We start from the raw sequence: 21,803 nt of genomic DNA, 5'->3' as shown, positions 1-21,803 counted from the left end.
CCCCACCTTAGCAACTGTACGGTATATACTCTTTGTCGCCATCGCTCTCATTCTTTAAGTCCTCATTGTTCACATCTGGCAGCTGTCAATTTTCCTCCAACACTTTTCCCTTCACTTTTTCCCCATTATGTAGATAGGGGCAAAATTGTTTGGTGAATTGGAACGCGCGGGGTTAAAATTTCACCTCACAACATAGCCTATGACGCTCCCGGGGTCCAGACGTGTGACTGTGCAAAATTTTGTGGCTGTAGCTGCGACGGTGCAGATGCCAATCCCGGACATACACACATACATACATACACACATTCAGCTTTATATATTAGATATACCTGTATGTAATCTCCTGTATATAGTATATATCTGTGTGTCATCTCCTCCTGTATATAGTATATACCTGTATGTCATCTCCTCCTATACATAGCATATACCTGTATGTCATCTCCTCCTGTATATACTATATACCTGTAGGTAATCTGCTCCTGTATATAGTATATACCTGTGTGTCATCTCCTCCTGTATGTAGTATGTACCTGCATGTCATCTCCTCCTCTATATAGTATATACCTGTGTGTCATCTCTCCTGTATATAGTATATATCTGTGTGTCATCTCCTCCTGTATATAGTATATACCTGTGTGTCATCTCCCCTGTAAATAGTATATACCTGTGTCATCTCCTCCTGTATATAGTATATAGCTGTATGTCATCTCCTCCTGTATTAGCCCTCGTTCACACGTTATTTGGTCAGTATTTTTACCTCAGTATTTTTAAGCTAAAATGGCAGCCTGATAAATCCCCAGCCAACAGTAAGCCCACCCCCTGGCAGTATATATTAGCTCACACATACACATAATAGACTGGTCATGTGACTGACAGCTGCCGGATTCCTATATGGTACATTTGTTGCTCTTGTAGTTTGTCTGCTTATTAATCAGATTTTTATTTTTGAAGGATAATACCAGACTTGTGTGTGTTTTAGGGCGAGTTTCGTGTGTCAAGTTGTGTGTGTTGAGTTGCGTGTGGCGACATGCATGTAGGGACTTTTGTGAGATGAGTTTTGTGTGGCGACATGCGTGTAGCAACTTTTTGTGTGTCGAGTTGCATGTGACAGGTTAGTGTAGCAAGTTGTGTGCAGCAAGTTTTGCGCATGGCGAGTTTTGCGCGTGGCGAGTTTTATGTGTGGTGCCTTTTGAGTATGTGCAAGTTTTGTGTGAGGCAACTTTTGCATGTGTTGCAACTTTTGTGCATGTGGCAATTTTTCTGCGTGTGCAAGATTTGCGTGTGGCGAGTTTTCCATGAGGTGAGTTTTGCACGTGTGGCGAGTTTTGCATGTGGAGAGTTTTGCGCGTGGCGAGTTTTGAGCGGCGACTTTTGTGTTTCTACTTTTATGTGGCGAGGTTGGTGTATGTGTGGTGAAATGTGCGCTGAGGGTGGTATATGTGTTTGAGCACGTGGTAGTCTGTGGCGCATTTTGTGTGTGTGTTCATATCCCCGTGGTGGTGTGGCGATTATCCCATGTTGGGGCACCACCTTAGCAACTGTACAGTATATACTCTTTGGCGCCATCGCTGTCATTCTTTAAGTCCCCCTTGTTCACATCTGGCAGCTGTTAATTTGCCTCCAACACTTTTCCTTTCATTTTTTCCCCATTATGAAGATAGGGGCAAAATTGTTTGGTGAATTGGAAAGCGCGGGGTTAAAATTTCACCTCACAACATAGCTTTGACGCTCTCGGGGCCCAGACGTGTGACTGTGCAAAATTTTGTGCCTGTAGCTGCGACGCCTCCAACACTTTTCCTTTCACTTTTTCCCCATTATGTAGATAGGGGCAAAATTGTTTGGTGAATTGGAAAGCACGGGGTTAAAATTTCACCTCACAACATAGCCTATGACGCTCTCGGGGTCCAGACGTGTGACTGTGCAAAATTTTGTGGCTGTAGCTGCGACGGTTCAGATGCCAATCCCGGACATACATACATACATACATACATACACACACACACACACATTCAGCTTTATATATTAGATAGATTAACTTTTTTTTTAGGTTTTACTATTTTTTTGCACAAGAAAATTACTTTTTTAAACAATTCTTTGCATTTATCTGAGAGCCATAACTTTTTCAAAGATGTATGAAGGCTTGATTTTTGCTTACTGAACTGTTCTCTTTTTATTGCTACCAATTTCAGGATCCATACATCTCAATATTTTTCTTTATTTACATTTTTGTGCGAAAGGTTGAACAAAAATAGCACTTCGGATTTTTTTTTTCTTTTGTGGTCTTCACCAGGCAGGATAAAATAATAACTTAGAAGTTGTTGATTACTTGGCCAACTCCACATACCCCACGTTTGGCCCCGATAAAATAAAGCCAATATACTCCTCTTGAGCTGTTCCAGTTGGTATCTGCTCCCGTGTGGTGCTGTGACACGTGACCGAGGTGCCCAATCATCGCTGGAGTCACTGTCTCAGTCTTCGAACATGAAGAGGAAGTCAGCTCAGCTGCAGTCAAGATTTCCTCTTAAAATGTTTGATTTTTCCGAAGGTGGAGGCAGTGACGCCAGTGTTGATTGAGCATCGGGTTCACATGTCAACACCACACGACAGACCCGGGGAGGGCTAGTCATCACAGCATGGGTGGTGAGTATAAGCAATTTTTTTCTTTTTTTTTTTTTAATCAGGACCAAGTGTAAGGCATGAGAAGTGGTTGTCCTAGGACTGGGCAACAACTTTTAATGTGATGGTAGGTTTCATTGGCTTAAACTACTTTCTATTTCTCATTCAGACATGCGATTTTTCTCATTCTCAAAAAATATGGTCCGAATTCCATCAGTGCTTTGGATCAGATTTTCTTCAGTGCCTGTTCAGGGCTTCACTGGCAATTTTCTAGAGGATCAAAAAAAAATGCAAAGCTTCTCCTACTCATTTCAATGTTAAATGGACAACACACAGATTGCACACATGGATGGCATATCAGCATGCGGTCTCTGATTTTCACAGACCCACAGACCGAGGCCATGTTCACTCGGGCAGTATTTTTATCTGGGAAAACACAGCTATAACATGTAATATTAAACATAAACCTATTAGATTGTGTGTCTTGCAGAATTTATTAGGCTTTGATCTATTGTACACTAGAGGCCATAGTTCAATCTCTAAATGCCATAATAACCACTGGCTCCCAGGTCCATGCTGCCGGTAGCCTATGAAGTACAGAGGGAGAGCTCATTCCATCAAATTCCATGTGCTATTGACGATAGCATGTGAAGAGTTAATGGAATCACTTTGCCATGTCAAACTAGCCAAGGAAAAAAAGTGTTAACAGACAATGAGAGCCTCAGGTTTACCATCCCAGAACTCATTGGCTTTTCATGGCATGTCCATTAAGATGTGAAAAGCCAGTGCTGTGAAGGGATGTGGTTACGACAATTCTATATTTCTAAAACTCAGAGCAATGAAGAGAATGCATACTTAAAATGTTTAGCATTTTCAGCACAGCAAGTATGACATCAATGTAGATGAACAAAAAAAAAAATAGATAAATTATGCTATTATACAGTATATAGAAATTTGCAGATGCAATAAAAGTATAAGAAATGTAATAAAAGGATGCAAAATTTTTCTCAATGCATATTTTACCTGTCCATATGTATATGATTCATGAATCGACCACGATCTCTGTTATCAAAATCATGATACCGGTCTGATCTTCCAAAATCATGGTATCGGTCATCTAAAGCCATTCTCTTTGACTCTAGCCAATAAGGATCATCCCTTTCAAAGATTAAAAACAAATATGAAAAAAAACAGAACTAGCAATGCACATGCGTGTCATACATACCAATTACACGTTAATATTATCTATATATATATATATATAATTGTCTAAGGGTTTTTCTGTCTGTCTGTCCTGGAAATCCCGCGTCTGATTGGTCGAGGCCGCCTGGCGGCCTCGACCAATCAGCGGCGGGCACAGCATGGCAGCGATGATGTCATAAAGGTTGCCTCAACCAATCAGCGACGGGCACAGTCTGCCGCGAATTCGCCTCGATTAATCAGGGACGGGCACAGTATCGACGTAGATGTCATAATGGTTGCCATGGCAACTATGTCATAAAGGTTGCCTCGACCAATCAGCGACGGGCACAGTCTGCTGCAAATTCTGGAATCATCATTGTCCATATACTATGGGGACATGCATATTCTAGAATACCCGATGCATTAGAATCGGGCCACAGTCTAGTTTACTATAATTAGTGAGGATCTAACAATGCAGAAAGTCATTTTAAAGGGATTAATGCTGCCTACTGACTGGCCAGAGTGTTTCCGGCACTGACTGTATGAGGTCAGCTGGTTAAGTTTGACTCAAACGCTGCATACATATTACAATTCTTGCCATCATTGTGCCTGTTGTCTTTTTATGTGTTTACTTTACAATTCCATAATGACAAAAGCTACTCTCCAGCGAAGGTGTGCAGCCAATCTGTGGCCAGCATGTATCAGGCACTGGCCAGTTAAGCTTGACTCTGAAAGGCTGCGGCATGTCAGAGAATGACATACTTTCACAGGCGCCGAGGACCGAGCTGTAGTCGGACAGGTGGGTCCCAGCAGCTTCTCCCAGCCTATATGCATTTATAGGTATACACCTGTGAATCCAAGGTGGGCTGAAAGAACCAGGTACCTGCCTGTTCGACTACCTCCAGTTCAGCTCGGTGGCTATGAAAGTATGTCATTCTCTGACATGCCGCAGCCTTTCAGAGTCAAACTTACCTGGCCGATGCCCGATACATGCTGGCCACAGATTGCCAACACACCTCCACTGGAGACTAGCTTTAGTTATTATGGAATTGTAAAGTAAATACATAAAAAGACCACACACACACACACACACACACACTATGATGGCAACAATTGTAATAAGTATACAAATAGAAAAGTGACCAGCCTTTGTGGCACTGCATGGCACATCCAGGCAATTGTTTCATTATCAAAATCTTCTACAATTAGAAAAGCTATATATATTAAAAATGTAATTGCAATTTCTTTCAGAATTTAGTAATTTTACAGAAAGAAAAAAAAATAATCTGACTTACATTTACCCTAGATTATAGTAACAAGGAAATGCATTGGTATATCGAGGTGTTTAAGCTTCTGATGTGACAAAACATTAACATCTATGGCGTTATCATAAAACAAGTCATGTCCTGTTCGACAGTCACATCACATGTTAATCCAATCAATGGTTCATGAGATCTCCCCCACTCTGATAATCCCATTTTCTGTCATGGTAAGGATTCATGCATGATGTCCGAGAGTGGCAGCAGTGTCCTGCCCAGAGCATGACATCTTCATATTTTATGATGAACCCACATGCACTCCATGCATTGCAGTCAGAGGTCAGACAGATGCACGGACGTCTGCATGGGTCCTAACACTATGCAATGATTTCACAATAATTTCTGGATTAGCTGTGATTTGTTAATTGAGACTCGTGACTTACTTCCCATAAAAAAAGAGGCAATCAATTTTAGTGTCTTGTCCTCTATCTGCCATGGGTATATGCAGTTTGGATACTGGGAGAGAGTGGAATACGAGGTATTTAGAGTTTGGATTGTTAATCTTATGGGGCGACTGACCAGCCAATGCGCTTTATACTTGCATTATACATTTTTTAACAGGAATGGAGATTTTTATTTCAGTGGCATTTATTTTTGTCCATGTCATCTAACTCCATTACAGTAGGGACTATACACTCATGAGACTTCTCTGTATTGCTTATTCTCCTGTTCCTCTCTAGTGGCCAGCATGTGGGTTTTGCAGATTTGTCAAGTGTACAAAAAGTCTGCTAAAAGCCAGGAAAAATTGTACAGCTGCCAAAACTGGTGACAAGACTGTAACTTGCAAATTATTGGGAGCATTGGTGACTACTTTGGTTGTCTGCTTCGTTTAGTCAGATTGACAGAAAGCATTCCAATGAAATGGCTTAGTAGAGGCTTACCTTAAGTCCATGTCATACGGCCTTCTCACTCCTGGTCGTCGATCCTGTTCATATCGCAACCACTCTTGTTGACGATGTAGTTCCTCTCTTTCTCTCTGGATGCGGTCCTGCTCTATACGTCTCTCTTCCTCTATACGCATTCTTTCTCTTTCCAGTCTTTCACGCTCCATGCGTTCCCTTTCTAGACGCTCTCTTTCTATTTCAAGTCTGACACGTTCTCTTCGTAATCGCTCCCGCTCTTCTCTTTCCCGAACCATGAGGACTCGCTCCCGCACACGTTTTTCCCTTTCTCTGAAGAAATAGATTAATTACATTACCAAGACTTAAGAGATTTTTTCTGCAATATGCAATGTTCTTTACCTGAAGCTCAAGCACTACTAATATGTGTCCCGCTAGGGCTTCTTAAATAGGCTTTACAAATACTAAACACAAGCCAAAAATATATCCATAGGTTATGCTATAAACATTAGTGATGAGCGAGTATACTCGTTGCTCGGATCTCCCAGAGCACGCTCGGGTGGTCTCAGAGTATTTTGGTGTGCTTGGAGATTTAGTTTTCGTTTTCTCAGCTGCATGATTTGCGACTTGTAGATGGGCTGAATACATGTGGTAATTCCCTAACAAACAGGCAATCCACACATGTATTCAAGCTGTCTAGCAGTCACAAATCATGCAGCTGAGGGGACGAAAACTAAATCTCTGAGTACTAACAAATACTTGGGAGACCACCCTTGCGTGCTCTGGGAAATCCGAGAAATGAGTACACTCGCTCATTACTAATAAACATCTGAGATGTGTGGGTCCCACCTCTGGTACTCGCATCTATTTCCAGCATCCAACCAGCAGTGGGTGGAGAGGTTGACATTCTCTCCATTCATTATAAAGAGAGTTTTGAATAGCAGGGAAAAAGTCCGCTAATCGCCAACATCTGCAAGGAGTTTGTGTGGGTTTCCTTCAGGTTCTCCATTTTCCTCCCACACTTCAAAGACATACTGATAGGGAATTTAGATTGTGGGCCCAAATGGGGACAGTGATGACAACGTATGTAAAGCGTATGTATGTAAAGAGTAAGTAAAATAAACCGTAAAGGATTGTATGACGCAAGAATGGAATTTATGCCGGTGGCTCACATTACACCACTTGAAATCAGACTGTATAAAAGAAAGCTCTTGAAGTTAACTTTTGAGCACCTGACATGGAACAGCTAGTAAGGTTTGAGCCCAAAAAGGCAGAAGATGCTTGGTAGACTTAAAAATCATTTGATTCAAGGGTTTCACACTCCTTTCCCTACACATTCAACTTTGATGTGGTCTGTCATCATAAAACAGCTAAAAGGAAAAAAACAAAAGCTAGAAACTTTCCCACTGAAACATCAGAATACACTCACTGATGGATTCTCAGTTATCCCATTATGTAGCCAGCAATGGACAGAGCAAAACAGAGGCTATGGAATGCAAATGGTGCAATATATATATTTTAAAGTAATTCAGTTCCAAAAATTAATTTTTACTTTAAAATGCACATATTTAAGAAAAACTATTTTTCCCAATGACAACTTTATGCTAAGAAAGTCAGACAACTGTAAACGAAGTTCCAGTTAAAGGAGCACTTCCAATGCTTTTTACATAATCCTGTGTAACTATGAGGGTAGGTAAATATCAAGGGCAGACATACCACATGTGCAGCTGCAGCGGGGCCCGGAGGTGGAGGCAGGTCCCTGCAGGGTGGCTAATGAGGGCAATCTGGCCTGCTTATCAGGCCCTGAGACACCAGGGGCCCCTGCCAGAGAGGAAGCTGCTGGCGATGGGAGAGCGTGTGGAGAGGTGAGAGGTGCAGTGTGTGTGTTTTTTGTATGTACGTGTGTTGTGTGTCTGTAAGATGAGCGGTGGCGTGTGTGTGTGTGTGTGTGTGTGTGTGTGTGTGTAGCTCTGCAGGGGAATGTGCAGAAAGGTGTGTGTGTGTGTGTGTGTGTGTGTAGGTGGGGAGAGGACAATGATGGAGTTGGATGTGATGGGGAGAAGGCAATGATGGGGAGATGGAGAGGGCAATGATGGGGTGGTGGGGAAGCGGTGGAATGGGCAAGGATGGGGGATGGTGAGGAGGAGGAAATTATGGAGGTGGTGGAATGGGCAATGATGGGGATGGTGTGGGAGGAGGAAAAGATGGAGGTGGTGGATTGTGCAAGGATGGGGATGGTGGGGGGGAGGAAATGAAGGAGGTGGTGGAATGAGCAATGATGGGGATGGTGGGGGGGAGGAAAAGAAGGAGGTAGTGGAATGGGCAATGAAGGGAGTAGTGGGGGAAAGGAAAATGATGGGTTGGTGGTGGAGGAGCAAATGATGGAGGTGATGGAATGGGCAATGATGGGGTGGTGGGAGAAAAGCAATGATAGTGGTGGGAGAGAAGGCAATGATGGAGGTGGTGAAGAGCGCAGGGAGGAAGACAATGAGGGATGTGGGGGATTGGGAGGAAGGGGGACTTATAATGGACTTAGGAACAGGGGGAGGTGGAGGAAGATATTATCGCTTATCATATATAACACAGTCCCTTAGTATATAGGGTACTCACTTATGTATAACACCATCCTTAGTTACAGTTTCCCCTTTTATTATGTATAACACCATCCCTTTTTACATACCATCCTCTCTAGTTATACAAGTTGCCGTCCCGTATTATATGTAACATAGTTAGTAACATAGTTAGTAAGGCCGAAAAAAGACATTTGTCCATCCAGTTCAGCCTATATTCCTATATTCCATCATAATAAATCCCCAGATCTACATCCTTCTACAGAACCTAATAATTGTATGATACAATATTGTTCTGCTCCAGGAAGACATCCAGGCCTCTCTTGAACCCCTCGACTGAGTTCGCCATCACCACCTCCTCAGGCAAGCAATTCCAGATTCTCACTGCCCTAACAGTAAAGAATCCTCTTCTATGTTGGTGGAAAAACCTTCTCTCCTCCAGACGCAAAGAATGCCCCCTTGTGCCCGTCACCTTCCTTGGTATAAACAGATCCTCAGCGAGATATTTGTATTGTCCCCTTATATACTTATACATGGTTATTAGATCGCCCCTCAGTCGTCTTTTTTCTAGACTAAATAATCCTAATTTCGCTAATCTATCTGGGTATTGTAGTTCTCCCATCCTCTTTATTAACTTTGTTGCCCTCCTTTGTACTCTCTCTAGTTCCATTATATCCTTCCTGAGCACCGGTGCCCAAAACTGGACACAGTACTCCATGTGCGGTCTAACTAGGGATTTGTACAGAGGCAGTATAATGCTCTCATCATGTGTATCCAGACCTCTTTTAATGCACCCCATGATCCTGTTTGCCTTGGCAGCTGCTGCCTGACACTGGCTGCTCCAGGTAAGTTTATCATTAACTAGGATCCCCAAGTCCTTCTCCCTATATAGCGTCCTCTGCTGTTTAAGTGCTGTCTTAGAGTATTCTTGTTAATTTTGGTATTCACAGCGCCCTTCTCTTTAATCTCTTCACCCCCAAGGGTGGTTTGCACATTAATGACCAGGCCAATATTTACAATTCTGACCACTGTCCCTTTATGAGGTTATAACTCTGGAACGCTTCAACGGATCCTGGTGATTCTTACACTGTTTTCTCGTGACATATTGTACTTCATGATAGTGGTAAAATTTATTTGAAATTACCTGCGTTTATTTGTGAAAAAAATGGAAATTTGGCAAAAATTTTGAAAATTTAGCAATTTTCCAATTTTGAATTTTTATGCCACTAAAGCACAGAGATATGTCACACAAAATACTTACTAAGTAACATTTCTCACATGTCTACTTTACATCAGCACAATTTTGGAACCAATTTTTATTTTTTTTAGGGAGTTATAAGGGTTAAAAGTTGACCAGCAATTTCTCATTTTTACACCACCATTTTTTTTTTTAGGGACCACATCATTTGAAGTCATTTTGAGGGGTCTATATGATAGAAAACACCCAAGTGTGACACCATTCTAAAAACTGCACCCCTCAAGGTGCTCAAAACCACATTCAAGAAGTTTATTAACCCTTCAGGTGTTTCACAGGAATTTTTGTAATGTTTAATTAAAAATGAACATTTAACTTTTTTCACACAAAATTTACTTCAGCTCCAATTTGTTTTATTTTACCAAGGGTAACAGGAGAAAATGGACCCCAAAAGATGTTGTACAATTTGTCCCGAGTACGCCGATACCCCATATGTGGGGGTAAACCACTGTTTGGGTGAATAACAGAGCTCGGAAGCGAAGGAGCGCCATTTGACTTTTCAATGCAAAATTGAGTGGAATTGAGATTGGACACCATGTTGCGTTTGGAGAGCCCCTGATGTGCCTAAACATTGAAACCCCCACAAGTGACACCATTTTGGAAAGTAGACCCCTAAGGAACTTATCTAGAGGTGTGGTGAGCACTTTGACCCACCAAGTGCTTCACAGAAGTTTATAATGCAGAACCGTAAAAATAAAAAATCATATTTTTTCACAAAAATTATATTTTCACCACCAATTTTTTATTTTCCCAAGGGTAAGAGAAGACATTGGACCCCAAAGGTTGTACAATTTGTCCTGAGTACGCTGATACCCCATATGTGGGGGTAAACCACTGTTTGGGCGCATGGGAGAGCTCGGAAGGGAAGGAGCGCCGTTTGACTTTTCAATGCAAAATTGACAGGAATTGAGATGGGACGCCATGTTGCGTTTGGAGAGCCACTGATGTGCCTAAACATTGAAACACACCCACAAGTGACACCATTTTGGAAAGTAGACCCCCCAGAGGAACTTATCTAGAGGTGTGGTGAGCACTTTGACCCACCAAGTGCTTCACAGAAGTTTATAATGCAGAGCCATAAAAATAAAACAAAAATTTTTTCCCACAAAAATTATTTTTTAGCCCCCAGATTTGTATTTTCCCGAGGGTAACCGGAGAAATTGGACCCCAAAAGTTGTTGTTCAATTTGTCCTGAGTACGCTGATATCCCATATGTGGGGGGGAACCACCGTTTGGGTGCATGGGAGGGCTCGGAAGGGATGGAGCGCCATTTGGAATGCAGACTTAAATGGAATGGTCTGCAGGCGTCACATTGCGTTTGCAGAGCCCCTAATGTACCTAAACAGTAAAAAAAAACCACAAGTGACATCATTTTGGAAAGCAGTCCCCCTAAGGAACTCATCTAGATTTGTTGTGAGAGCTTTGAACCCCCAAGTGTTTCACTACAGTTTATAACGCAGAGCCGAGAAAATAAAAAACATTTCCCCAAAAAATTATTTCTTAGCCCCCAGTTTTGTATTTTCCCAAGGGTAACAGGAGAAATTGGACCCCAAAAGTTGTTCTCCAATGTGTTCCGAGTACGCTGATACCCTATATGTTGGGGTAAACCCCTGTTAGGGCGCACGGGAGAGCTTGGAAGGGAAGGAGCACTGCTTTACTTTTTCAACGCAGAATTGGCTGGAATGGAGATCGGACGCCATGTCGCGTTTGGAGAGCCCCTGATGTGCCTAAACAGTGGAAACCCCCCAATTATAACTGAAACCCTAATCCAAACACATCCCTAACCCTAATCCAAACGGTAACCCTAACCACACCTCTAACCCAGACACACCCCTAACCCTAATCCCAACCCTATTCCCAACCGTAAATGTAATCCAAACCCTAACCTAACTTAAGCCCCAACCCTAGCCCTAACCCGAAAATGGAAATAAATACATTTTTTAAATTTTTCCTTAACTAAGCGGGTGATGAAGGGGGGTTTGATTTACTTTTATAGCGGTTTTTTTTAGCGGATTTTTATGATTGGCAGCCATCACACACTGAAAGACGCTTTTTATTGCAAAAAATATTTTTGCGTTACCACATTTTGAGAGCTATAATTTTTCCATATTTGAGTCCACAGAGTCATGTGAGGTCTTGTTTTTTGCGGGACGAGTTGACGTTTTTATTGGTAACATGTTCGGGCACGGGAGATTTTTTGATCACTTTTTATTCTGATTTTTGTGAGGCAGAATGACCAAAAACCAGCTATTCATGAATTTCTTTTGAGGGAGGCGTTTATACCGTTCCGCGTTTGGTAAAATGGATAAAGCAGTTTTATTCTTCGGGTCAGTACGATTACAGCGATACCTCATTTATATCATTTTTTTATGTTTTGGCGCCTTTCTGAGGACTATAACTTTTTTATTTTGTCGCTGATGATGCTGTATGGCGGCACGTTTTCAGCGGTACCATGGTTATTTATATCCATCTTTTTGATCGCGTGTTATTCCACTTTTTGTTTGGCGGTATGAGAATAAAGCTTTTTTTGCCTCTTTTTTTACGGTGTTCACTGAAAAGGTTAACTAGTGATATAGTTTTATAGGTGGGGTCGTTACGGACGCGGCGATACTAAATATGTACTTTTATTGTTTGATTTTTTTATTTAGATAAAGAAATGTATTTATGGGAATAATATTTTTCTTTTTTTTCTTTATTTAGGATTTTTTTTTTTTTCTTTTTTACACATGTGGAAATTTTTTTTTTAATTTTTTACCTTGTCCCAGGGAGGGACATCACAGATCGCTGATCTGACAGTTTGCACAGCACTCTGTGAGATCACGGATCTGAGTTCCAGTGCTGCAGGCTTACCAGAGCCTGGTCTGCACCCAGAAGTAATCCCTGCAGGACCCGGATGCAGCCCCGCAGCCATTTTGGATCCGGGGCCTGCAGGGATAGGAGGTAAGAGACCCTCGCAGCAACGCGATCACATCGCGTTGCTCCGGAGGTCTCAGGGAAGCCCGCAGGGAGCCCCCTCCCTGCGCGATGCTTCCCTGTACCGCCGGCACACCGCGATCATGTTTGATCGCGGGGTGCCGGGGGTCAATGTGCCGGGGGCGGTCCGTGTCCGCTCCTGGCACATCGTGTCGGATGTCAGCTGCGATAGGCAGCTGACACCCGACCGCGATCGGCCGTGCTCCCCACGTGAGCGCGGCCGATCGCGGTGGACGTACTATTCCGTCCTTGGGAATTAGGGCCCACCCCACATGGACGGAATAGTACGTCCAATGGCAGAAAGAGATTAAAGTTAAAATGACTGCTGATGGAGAAGCCGGTGACCAGAAGACCAGTCAATCAGCTCCTCCATTAGAAAAGAAACTTTCCCATGCTCCATCCGCCATCATTGCATTATACAGACAGGATAGTATGTAATAAAATACAAGCTCTATATAATCCAATATGTAAGGGACGGTACCAGTACATAAGAGATGTCACCGTGTAATAAGGGACAGTAATATACATAATAAAGATTATGATATTGATATATATATATATATATATATATATATATATATATACACATATATATATATATATATATATATATATATATATATATATATATATATATATATATATATATATATATATATAGATATAGATATATATACACATATACAGTGCCTACAAGTAGTATTCAACCCCCTGCAGATTTAGCAGGTTTACACATTTGGAATTAACTTGGCATTGTGACATTTGGCCTGTAGATCAGCCTGGAAGTGTGAAATGCACTGCAGCAAAAAAGAATGTTATTTCTTTGTTTATTTTTTTAAAAAATTGGGAAAAGTTTTTTCAGAGGGTCATTTATTATTCAACCCCTCAACCCACCAGAATTCTGTTTGGTTCCCCTAAAGTATTAAGAAGTAGTTCAGGCACAAAGAACAATGAGCTTCACATGTTTGGATTAATTATCTCTTTTTCCAGCCTTTTCTGACTATTTAAGACCCTCCCCAAACTTGTGAACCGCACTCAAACATGGTCAACATGGGAAAGACAAAGGAGCATTCCAAGGCCATCAGAGACAAGATTGTGGAGGGTCACAAGGCTGGCAAGGGGTACAAAACCCTTTCCAAGGAGTTGGGCCTACCTGTCTCCACTGTTGGGAGCATCATCCGGAAGTGGAAGGCTTATGGAACTACTGTTAGCCTTCCACGGCCTGGACAGCCTTTGAAAGTTGACTCCCGTGCCGAGGCCAGGCTTGTCCGAAGAGTCAAGGCTAACCCAAGGACAACAAGGAAGGAGCTCCGGGAAGATCTCATGGCAGTGGGGACATTGGTTTCAGTCAATACCATAAGTAACGTACTCCACCGCAATGGTCTCCGTTCCAGACGAGCCCGTAAGGTACCTTTACTTTCAAAGCGTCATGTCAAGGCTCGTCTACAGTTTGCTCATGATCACTTGGAGGACTCTGAGACTGACTGGTTCAAGGTTCTCTGGTCTGATGAGACCAAGATCGAGATCTTTGGTGCCAACCACACATGTGACGTTTGGAGACTGGATGGCACTGCATACGACCCCAAGAATACCATCCCTACAGTCAAGCATGGTGGTGGCAGCATCATGCTGTGGGGCTGTTTCTCAGCCAAGGGGCCTGGCCATTTGGTCTGCATCCATGGGAAGATGGATAGCACAGCCTACCTGGAGATTTTGGCCAAGAACCTCCGCTCCTCCATCAAGGATCTTAAGATGGGTCGTCATTTCATCTTCCAACAAGACAACGACCCAAAGCACACAGCCAAGAAAACCAAGGCCTGGTTCAAGAGGCAAAAAATCAAGGTGTTGCAGTGGCCTAGTCAGTCTCCTGACCTTAACCCAATTGAAAACTTGTGGAAGGAGGTCAAGATTAAAGTCCACATGAGACACCCAAAGAACCTAGATAACTTGGAGAAGATCTGCATGGAGGAGTGGGCCAAGATAACTCCAGAGACCTGTGCCGGCCTGATCAGGTCTTATAAAAGACGATTATTAGCTGTAATTGCAAACAAAGGTTATTCCACAAAATATTAAACCTAGGGGTTGAATAATAATTGACCCACACTTTTATGTTTAAAATTTATAAAAATTTAACTGAGCAACAAAACTTTTTGGTTTGTAAGATTTATGCATCTGTTAATAAATCCTGCTCTTGTTTGAAGTTTGAAGGCTCTAACTTATTTGCATCTTATTAAACCTGCTAAATCTGCAGGGGGTTGAATACTACTTGTAGGCACTGTACATAGAGAGAGATAGAGAGAGACAGAGAGAGATAGAGAGAGATAGAGAGAGACAGAGAGAGATAGAGAGAGATAGAGAGAGATAGAGAGAGATAGAGAGAGACAGAGAGAGATAGAGAGAGATAGAGAGAGACAGAGAGAGATAGAGAGAGATAGAGAGAGATAGAGAGAGATAGAGAGAGAGATATATATATATAGAGAGAGAGAAAATATATATATATATATATATATATATATATATATATATATATATATATATATATATATATATATATATATATATATATATATATATATCTATATCTATCTCTGGAACAGCACAATGCTCACCGGTGGGTGCCTGGCCCCCTGGATAGAGTGGTTCACTCATGTACCCAAAATGTATACCAAAACAGAAAAAGAGGGCAGCACTCCAAATCCTTTTCAGGGTGAAGTTTATTCAACCCCACATCTCTGTGCGACGTTTCGGCTCACACTGAGCTTTTCTCAAGCAATGGGTGTTGCTAACAATTGTGTTTTTATAGGTATAATCTACAATCATTTGCATATTATAATAATTTTATATATATATATATATATATATATATATATATATATATATATATATATATATATATATATATATATATATATATATATACATATATATACATACACACACACACACACACACATATATACATACACACACACACCAGGGTGGATGAAAAATCAATGTTTTTTTAAAAAAAAAAAATCACAAAAATCGGATTTTTTTTATTTAAATCGGATTTTTTTTTATTTAAATCGGATTTTTTTCAATAAACTGCTTTTTGAGGAAAATATTTTACCATCCAAAGGTTCTTCCATCATGAGATAAAGCGGAGTTATTTAACTCAGTAGAATAAAGGCTGTATATGTGCAACATTCACAATGCCATGCTCTTCCAGAGGTTTCTGTAGGATTAGTGGGCAGTTTCTCTCCTATATTATCACAGACGCTCGCTTTACTTACGCAGTTCTCAAAACTGAATTTGACTCCGCAGAGGTCCCAGCCTCTTCTTCAAGGCAAAAATGTTACAACATGAACAGAGTTGAGAAAAAGACCTTAATCCTATTGTTCTACAAACCTATGAATACAGAATCAACCCCTTCAGTGCCAAGTCCAAGAAGTTAGACAATATGTTTCTGATTGTTTGGAGTGGAATAGATCTGCACAACAAAAGAAGAATGTGATTCTAAGTGTGAGGAGGAGGAAGGGCAAGCAGACAAGAAAATGAAAGTGAAACTTTGAGCACAATACTGCAGCATAGCCACAGACAGACAAGTCTGGATCTGTTTGTGTGTACGATCTGAGGTTTATTACATTCTTTCCTTATAATGGCAGCAGGCCGTAAAAGAGACCCAGTTTGGGAATATTTTAATGAAGCTCCTTCGCCTATCGGTAAGGCAGGCATGCGTGCAAAATGCAAACGATGCAACAAAGAGATGCAAGGCCTGGTGGCACGAATGAGGCAACATCATGAGAAGTGCGGTGATGAAGAGGACCAAAGAAACACTTCTGAACAGGCAGGATCTTCAGGTTGGTAAACATTTTTATTGAATCCTATTTCTAAAGACTGAACTGTCATGTGTGAGAAAAATTATATTTCTTATTATTACTGCATGTTACTGTCATTTGGTACGGTTATGAAGAAAAACAAATATTCCTTTTGGGGCAGGGGCAGTGATGTGTTGTGTACAATAAGCAGAAATTGTATAAACAATAAAATAACAGCATTGACATTTTTTGTTTAGGGGAATTCATGGATTCTGGAAACTATCCACCTCCAAGATCACCATCATCCTGTTCTACAGTTTCAGAGTTATCCATCCAGGATAGTGCTTCATTAGCAGCAGCATCATCAGACACCCACAGCCACATATCACCATCACCCAAAAGGAAGAAAAAACCTTTACCTCCTGGAACCACCATAGATAGGTTTGTGATAAGAACTAGCAGATTAGAAAAAGAGTTGATTGATGAAAAAATTGCCCAGTTTATTTATGCAACAAACTCTTCTTTCCGTCTGACTGAGAACCCACATTTCATTAATATGGTTCAGTCACTGAGACCAGGATACAGTCCACCCAGCAGAGCTAATGTTGCAGGGAAACTGCTGGATCAAGTGTATGACAGAGAAATGGAGCAATGTGCAACAGCTCTGGAGGGTAAAATTGTTAACCTAAGTATTGATGGGTGGAGTAATGTCCACAATGATCCTATTGTATGTGCTTGTATAACAACAGAAGAAGGTAAAGTCTTCCTTGCACAAACAACTGATACGTCAGGAAATGCACACACAGCAGAATACAAGAAGTGGCAGTAAAAGCTATAACGACATGTGAACAAAAATTCAAATGTCTAGTACGCAGTTTGGTCACTGACAATGCTGCAAACGTATCCAAGATGAGAAGAGATTTAGAAGAGCAGGGAGGGAATACAAAGCTGCTAATAACATATGGTTGCAGTGCTCATTTGCTGCACCTCTTAGCCAAAGACTTAAGTGTTCCAGAAATAAAGGCTAATGTTGTTGAAATTGCTAAATACTTCCGTAATAATCATTTTGCTGCAGCAGCTCTGAAAAGGATGGGTGGAACCAAGCTAACGCTCCCACAAGATGTTAGATGGAACTCTGTGGTGGACTGTTTTGAGCAGTATATAAAAAACTGGCCTATTCTAATGACACTTTGTGAAGAAAATCGAGATAAAATAGATGGCACTGTCACGGCCAAAATCCTCAACATTGGGCTTAAGAGAAATGTTGAACATATGCTGAGCTTCCTGAAACCCATCTCTCAAGCTTTAAACAAAATACAGAAAAATAGCTGTTTTATTGCGGATGCTGTTGAAATTTGGAAGGAACTGAGAGAAAACTTAAAAACAGAACTACACATGGACAGAATTAAATGACAAGCAGTAAACAAACGAATGGGACAAGCACTGACTCCAGCTCATTATTTGGCAAATATTGTCAATATCCAATATCAGGGTCAAAACCTAAGTGCTGAGGAAGAGGAGTTAGCTATGACATGGGTATCCAGCAATCATCCATCTTTAATGCCAACTATAATAAACTTCAGAGCTAAGGGGGAACCATTCAAGAAATATATGTTTGCTGAAGATATTTTAAGGAAGGTCACACTAGTAAACTGGTGGAAGTCACTTAAGCGCTTGGATTTAGAGACTGTTCAAGTAATGATTTCACTTTTAACAGCAGTAGCTTCTTCTGCAGGCATTGAAAGAATATTCTCTTCCTTTGGACTCATTCATTCTAAATTGAGAAATCGGTTGGGACCCAATAAAGCAGGAAAGCTTGTTTTTCTTATCCAGATTATGAATAGGAACAAAGAAGATGATGATGAAGATGACGACAAGTGAGCTACAGAGGACAGCAGGGACAGTAGTATTTAAGTTTTTCATGGGCTGACAGTCTAAGTTTCTTAAAATATATATATATATTTTGTTTAGCCAAATTAGTTAACAAACATGGATGTTTGTTTAAGCAAATAACTTATGCTGTAATGTTGTTATTGTTTCAGTTGAATAAATCTATTTAAATTGTTATGAAGGTCAGGATTATTTTTCTCCTTCCTAAGTACAACAGAACAGTGGTGTCCAAATATGAATGATTAACCCATTAAACTGGGGAGAAAAGAGTAATATAAAAAGTGATTCTAAAAATCTTCATCTACTTGCATGTTAAAGTAGCAAGAACTAGTTTAGGTAGAAACTTTGATTTAAATCACTGATTTAAATCAAGCCTTACTGACTAGTGATTTAAATCGTGATTTAAATCAGTTAGATTTAAATCAAATCCACCCTGACACACACACAATTTGTCTGAAATTACAGCATATATAAAATACCTTAGTGCAATCCCTATATCGCTGTACCTCGTTGTTGTGAATAAAAATTATCACGAAATAAGAAGTAGTTCCGCCTTAAAATTAAAAATGTATTAATTAATTATTAATTAGGATGGGATATAACCATATGGAGGATGGAATATTTATATAAAAAAAAATATTTTTTTCCTTATTTATTTTTCCTTAATTAATTTAACATGTCAATGAAACAAGTGCAGAATAAAAGTCAGTGTGTATGAAAGTTTGTTGTACAAAATTGATACTAGGCAAGAGATATACCCACTTACATGGATCCTCTGATATTGATGTTGTGGTCTGGAAGGGCTACACATTGATGTGGAGGTCCATTGGCTAACAGAGACAGCCTGAGTAAGGTGCCGTCCGGTATGTCAGAGTGGAAGCTCGTATCTGTGGCAGCCCATTAAGTATCTCCAAAAAAATGCACGGCTGACTTCTGATATGATCATATTTAAGAGTAGGTTGTACCGCTGTGCAGTTTATAAGAGAATAAACTGTATAGGCGTTTACATAAGTTGGGCGCATAAGAGGACATTAGAGCCACATCCAAGATGGCGTTGTTACGCTGAAAAAATGATAGTGCGCAAGCGCGAGAAGAAAGCCACACTTGTATGGTGATTGGCTGACAGCCTATGACAGGGCGGAATGATATCATGACATGCGCAGTAGGTACAATAGAACGCCGACAATGGCAGATACAGCGTCCTCCATGTGGTTTAACCTACACGCGGCAGGGTAAGAGGTATAAATAATTACTTAAATAAACAGCACGTGGTATATGTTTTCTCAAAAAGGAATTGTAAGAGCACGTTATTAATGAGAAATATAACAGTGAAGATCTACATTTTGTATTAGCACCGTAGCACATTGCACTTTAATATATAGGGATTGCACTAAGGTATTTTATATATGCTGTAATTTCGGACAAACTGTGTATATATATTAATGGTGATTATTATAATATGCAAATGATTGTAGCTTATACCTATAAAAACACAATTGTTAGCAACACCCATTGCTTGAGAAAGGCTCAGTGTGAGCCGAAACGTCGCACAGAGATGTGGGGTTGAATAAATTACACACTTTTTCACCCTGAAAAGGATTTGGATTGCTGCCCTCTTTTTCTATTTTGGTATACATTTTGGGTAGATGAGTGGACCACTCTATCCAGGAGGCCAGGCACCCACCGGTGAGCATTGTGCTGTTCCAGTATATATATATATATATATATATATATATATATATATATATATATATATATAATATATATATATATATATATATATATATATATATATATATATATATATATATATATATATATATATATATATATATTTTAGCGTTTCCCTTACTTTGGGTCTTGGGGAACACTCGCTTTGCACGGGAATAGCACATACAGGCTCAGTTTTCTTACAAAACACAGTCTAATCCGGTTTATTAAACTTCATAAACCACATGACATACAGTCTATTTCATTATATCCAAAAACTTCTCACGACCACCAGTCTGTTCATGCAGCAGATAAAATTCTCTGCCATATATTACAATCCCCTTGTCCGGGGTTACCTTTCAGGAGTTCCACTCCTCACGCTGGCTTCACGTCAGTCCCAGGTCCTCAACACAGACCGTCCAGGTCGACAGTCTCTCAGTGCTTCTAGGGCGTCTCCATGGCCAGGAGACTCCAACACTGACCGCCCAGGACCTACAGCACACGGGCCACTCAGTGCCAAAAACAGGAACCATGTGACCCACACCTCAGTCACATTATATAGTTGTAACCACTCCCCTAGATGGGAGTGTGTGTGGTTAGCCAGTCCCGCCCAGCTCACCAGCTAATCCTATAAGCCCGCCCTTATAAGTAAACACAACAAACTCTTGTGGAACTATAAGTCTCAGCATAACCATATCATTTTGGGCTTACAGCGCAGAGTGTCCTCCTCTGCGACACACATACCGGCCATCTACAATTCTGCCGGACTTTGTCTCATCACAATTATGCCTTTAGGTGCATCTTGAAGCGCACACACAGCGCCCCCTGGCTATAACGTGGGTCACTGCACCACAATATGTATATATACAGTCATGGCCAAAAGTATTCACACCCCTGCAATTCTGTCAGATAATACTCAGTTTCTTCCTGAAAATGATTGCAAACACAAATTCTTTGGTATTATCTTCATTTAATTTGTCTTAAATGAATAAACACAAAAACGGTAATTAGTCTTAGGCTAGGTTCACATTGCGTTAGTGGGTGATCGCTAACGGACAGCGTTGCACGGCGAAAATGTCGCAATTAACGCCATGCAACGGGTCCGTTAGCGCACCCATTGACAGCAATGTAAATTTCGCCTGCAGCGCATCACTAGCGCGTGCCTTTTTCGGCTCGCGCTAGTGATGTGCCTTTCTTCTGTGACGCGCCTCGGACGCTGCTTGCAGCGTCCGCGGCGCGCCCGAGGTCCGTTCCCCGCTCTCGCAGATCGGGGATCTGCGAGAGCGGGGACGTTAACGCGACCCCTAACGCGGCCCCTAAAAAAAACATTGCGTTAGCGCAATCCGCTAGCGCTAGCGCTAAACGGATTGCCCTAACGCAATGTGAACCTAGCCTTACCGATAATTGTATTTCCAGGAATCCATCCTGACAGCACCATGGAGGACGTCCTTCTTATCCACAGTGGGACAGGAAACCACGAGAGTTTAAAAGGACCCTCCCCTTTCCACCCTTCAGTGATCTTCCAAAGTAACACATCAGAAAATTTATTTAGAACATAACAGGTTTAATACAAATGTTACTTCACATAAGTATAGCACATATTTACATTAGGGAGGGAACTATCCGTGCTGTCAGGATGGATTCCTGGAAAT

At 41.1% G+C, this 21,803-nt stretch overlaps 1 protein-coding gene across 14 annotated transcripts in view; it reads right to left on the bottom strand.

Annotated features, from left to right (window-relative positions):
- Positions 1 to 21,803, bottom strand: part of LOC143766726 (scaffold attachment factor B2-like) — a 593,416-nt gene that overhangs the window by 263,608 nt on the left and 308,005 nt on the right. For all 14 annotated transcript variants that reach the window (XR_013213635.1, XR_013213632.1, XM_077254619.1 and 11 more), the window contains exons 13-14: positions 5,999 to 6,289; positions 3,640 to 3,774 (exon numbers count right to left, since the gene is read on the bottom strand). Coding sequence is in view for 12 of the 14 variants with exons in the window: in XM_077254619.1 (XP_077110734.1) it covers positions 3,640 to 3,774; positions 5,999 to 6,289 (426 nt within the window). In the remaining 2 variants the exon portion in view is untranslated. The remainder of the gene's footprint in view (positions 1 to 3,639; positions 3,775 to 5,998; positions 6,290 to 21,803) is intronic.

Source organism: Ranitomeya variabilis, chromosome 1, assembly GCF_051348905.1.
Source record: "Ranitomeya variabilis isolate aRanVar5 chromosome 1, aRanVar5.hap1, whole genome shotgun sequence".
Taxonomy (NCBI): domain Eukaryota; kingdom Metazoa; phylum Chordata; class Amphibia; order Anura; family Dendrobatidae; genus Ranitomeya; species Ranitomeya variabilis.
This window is presented reverse-complemented; position numbering and strand designations above follow the sequence as displayed.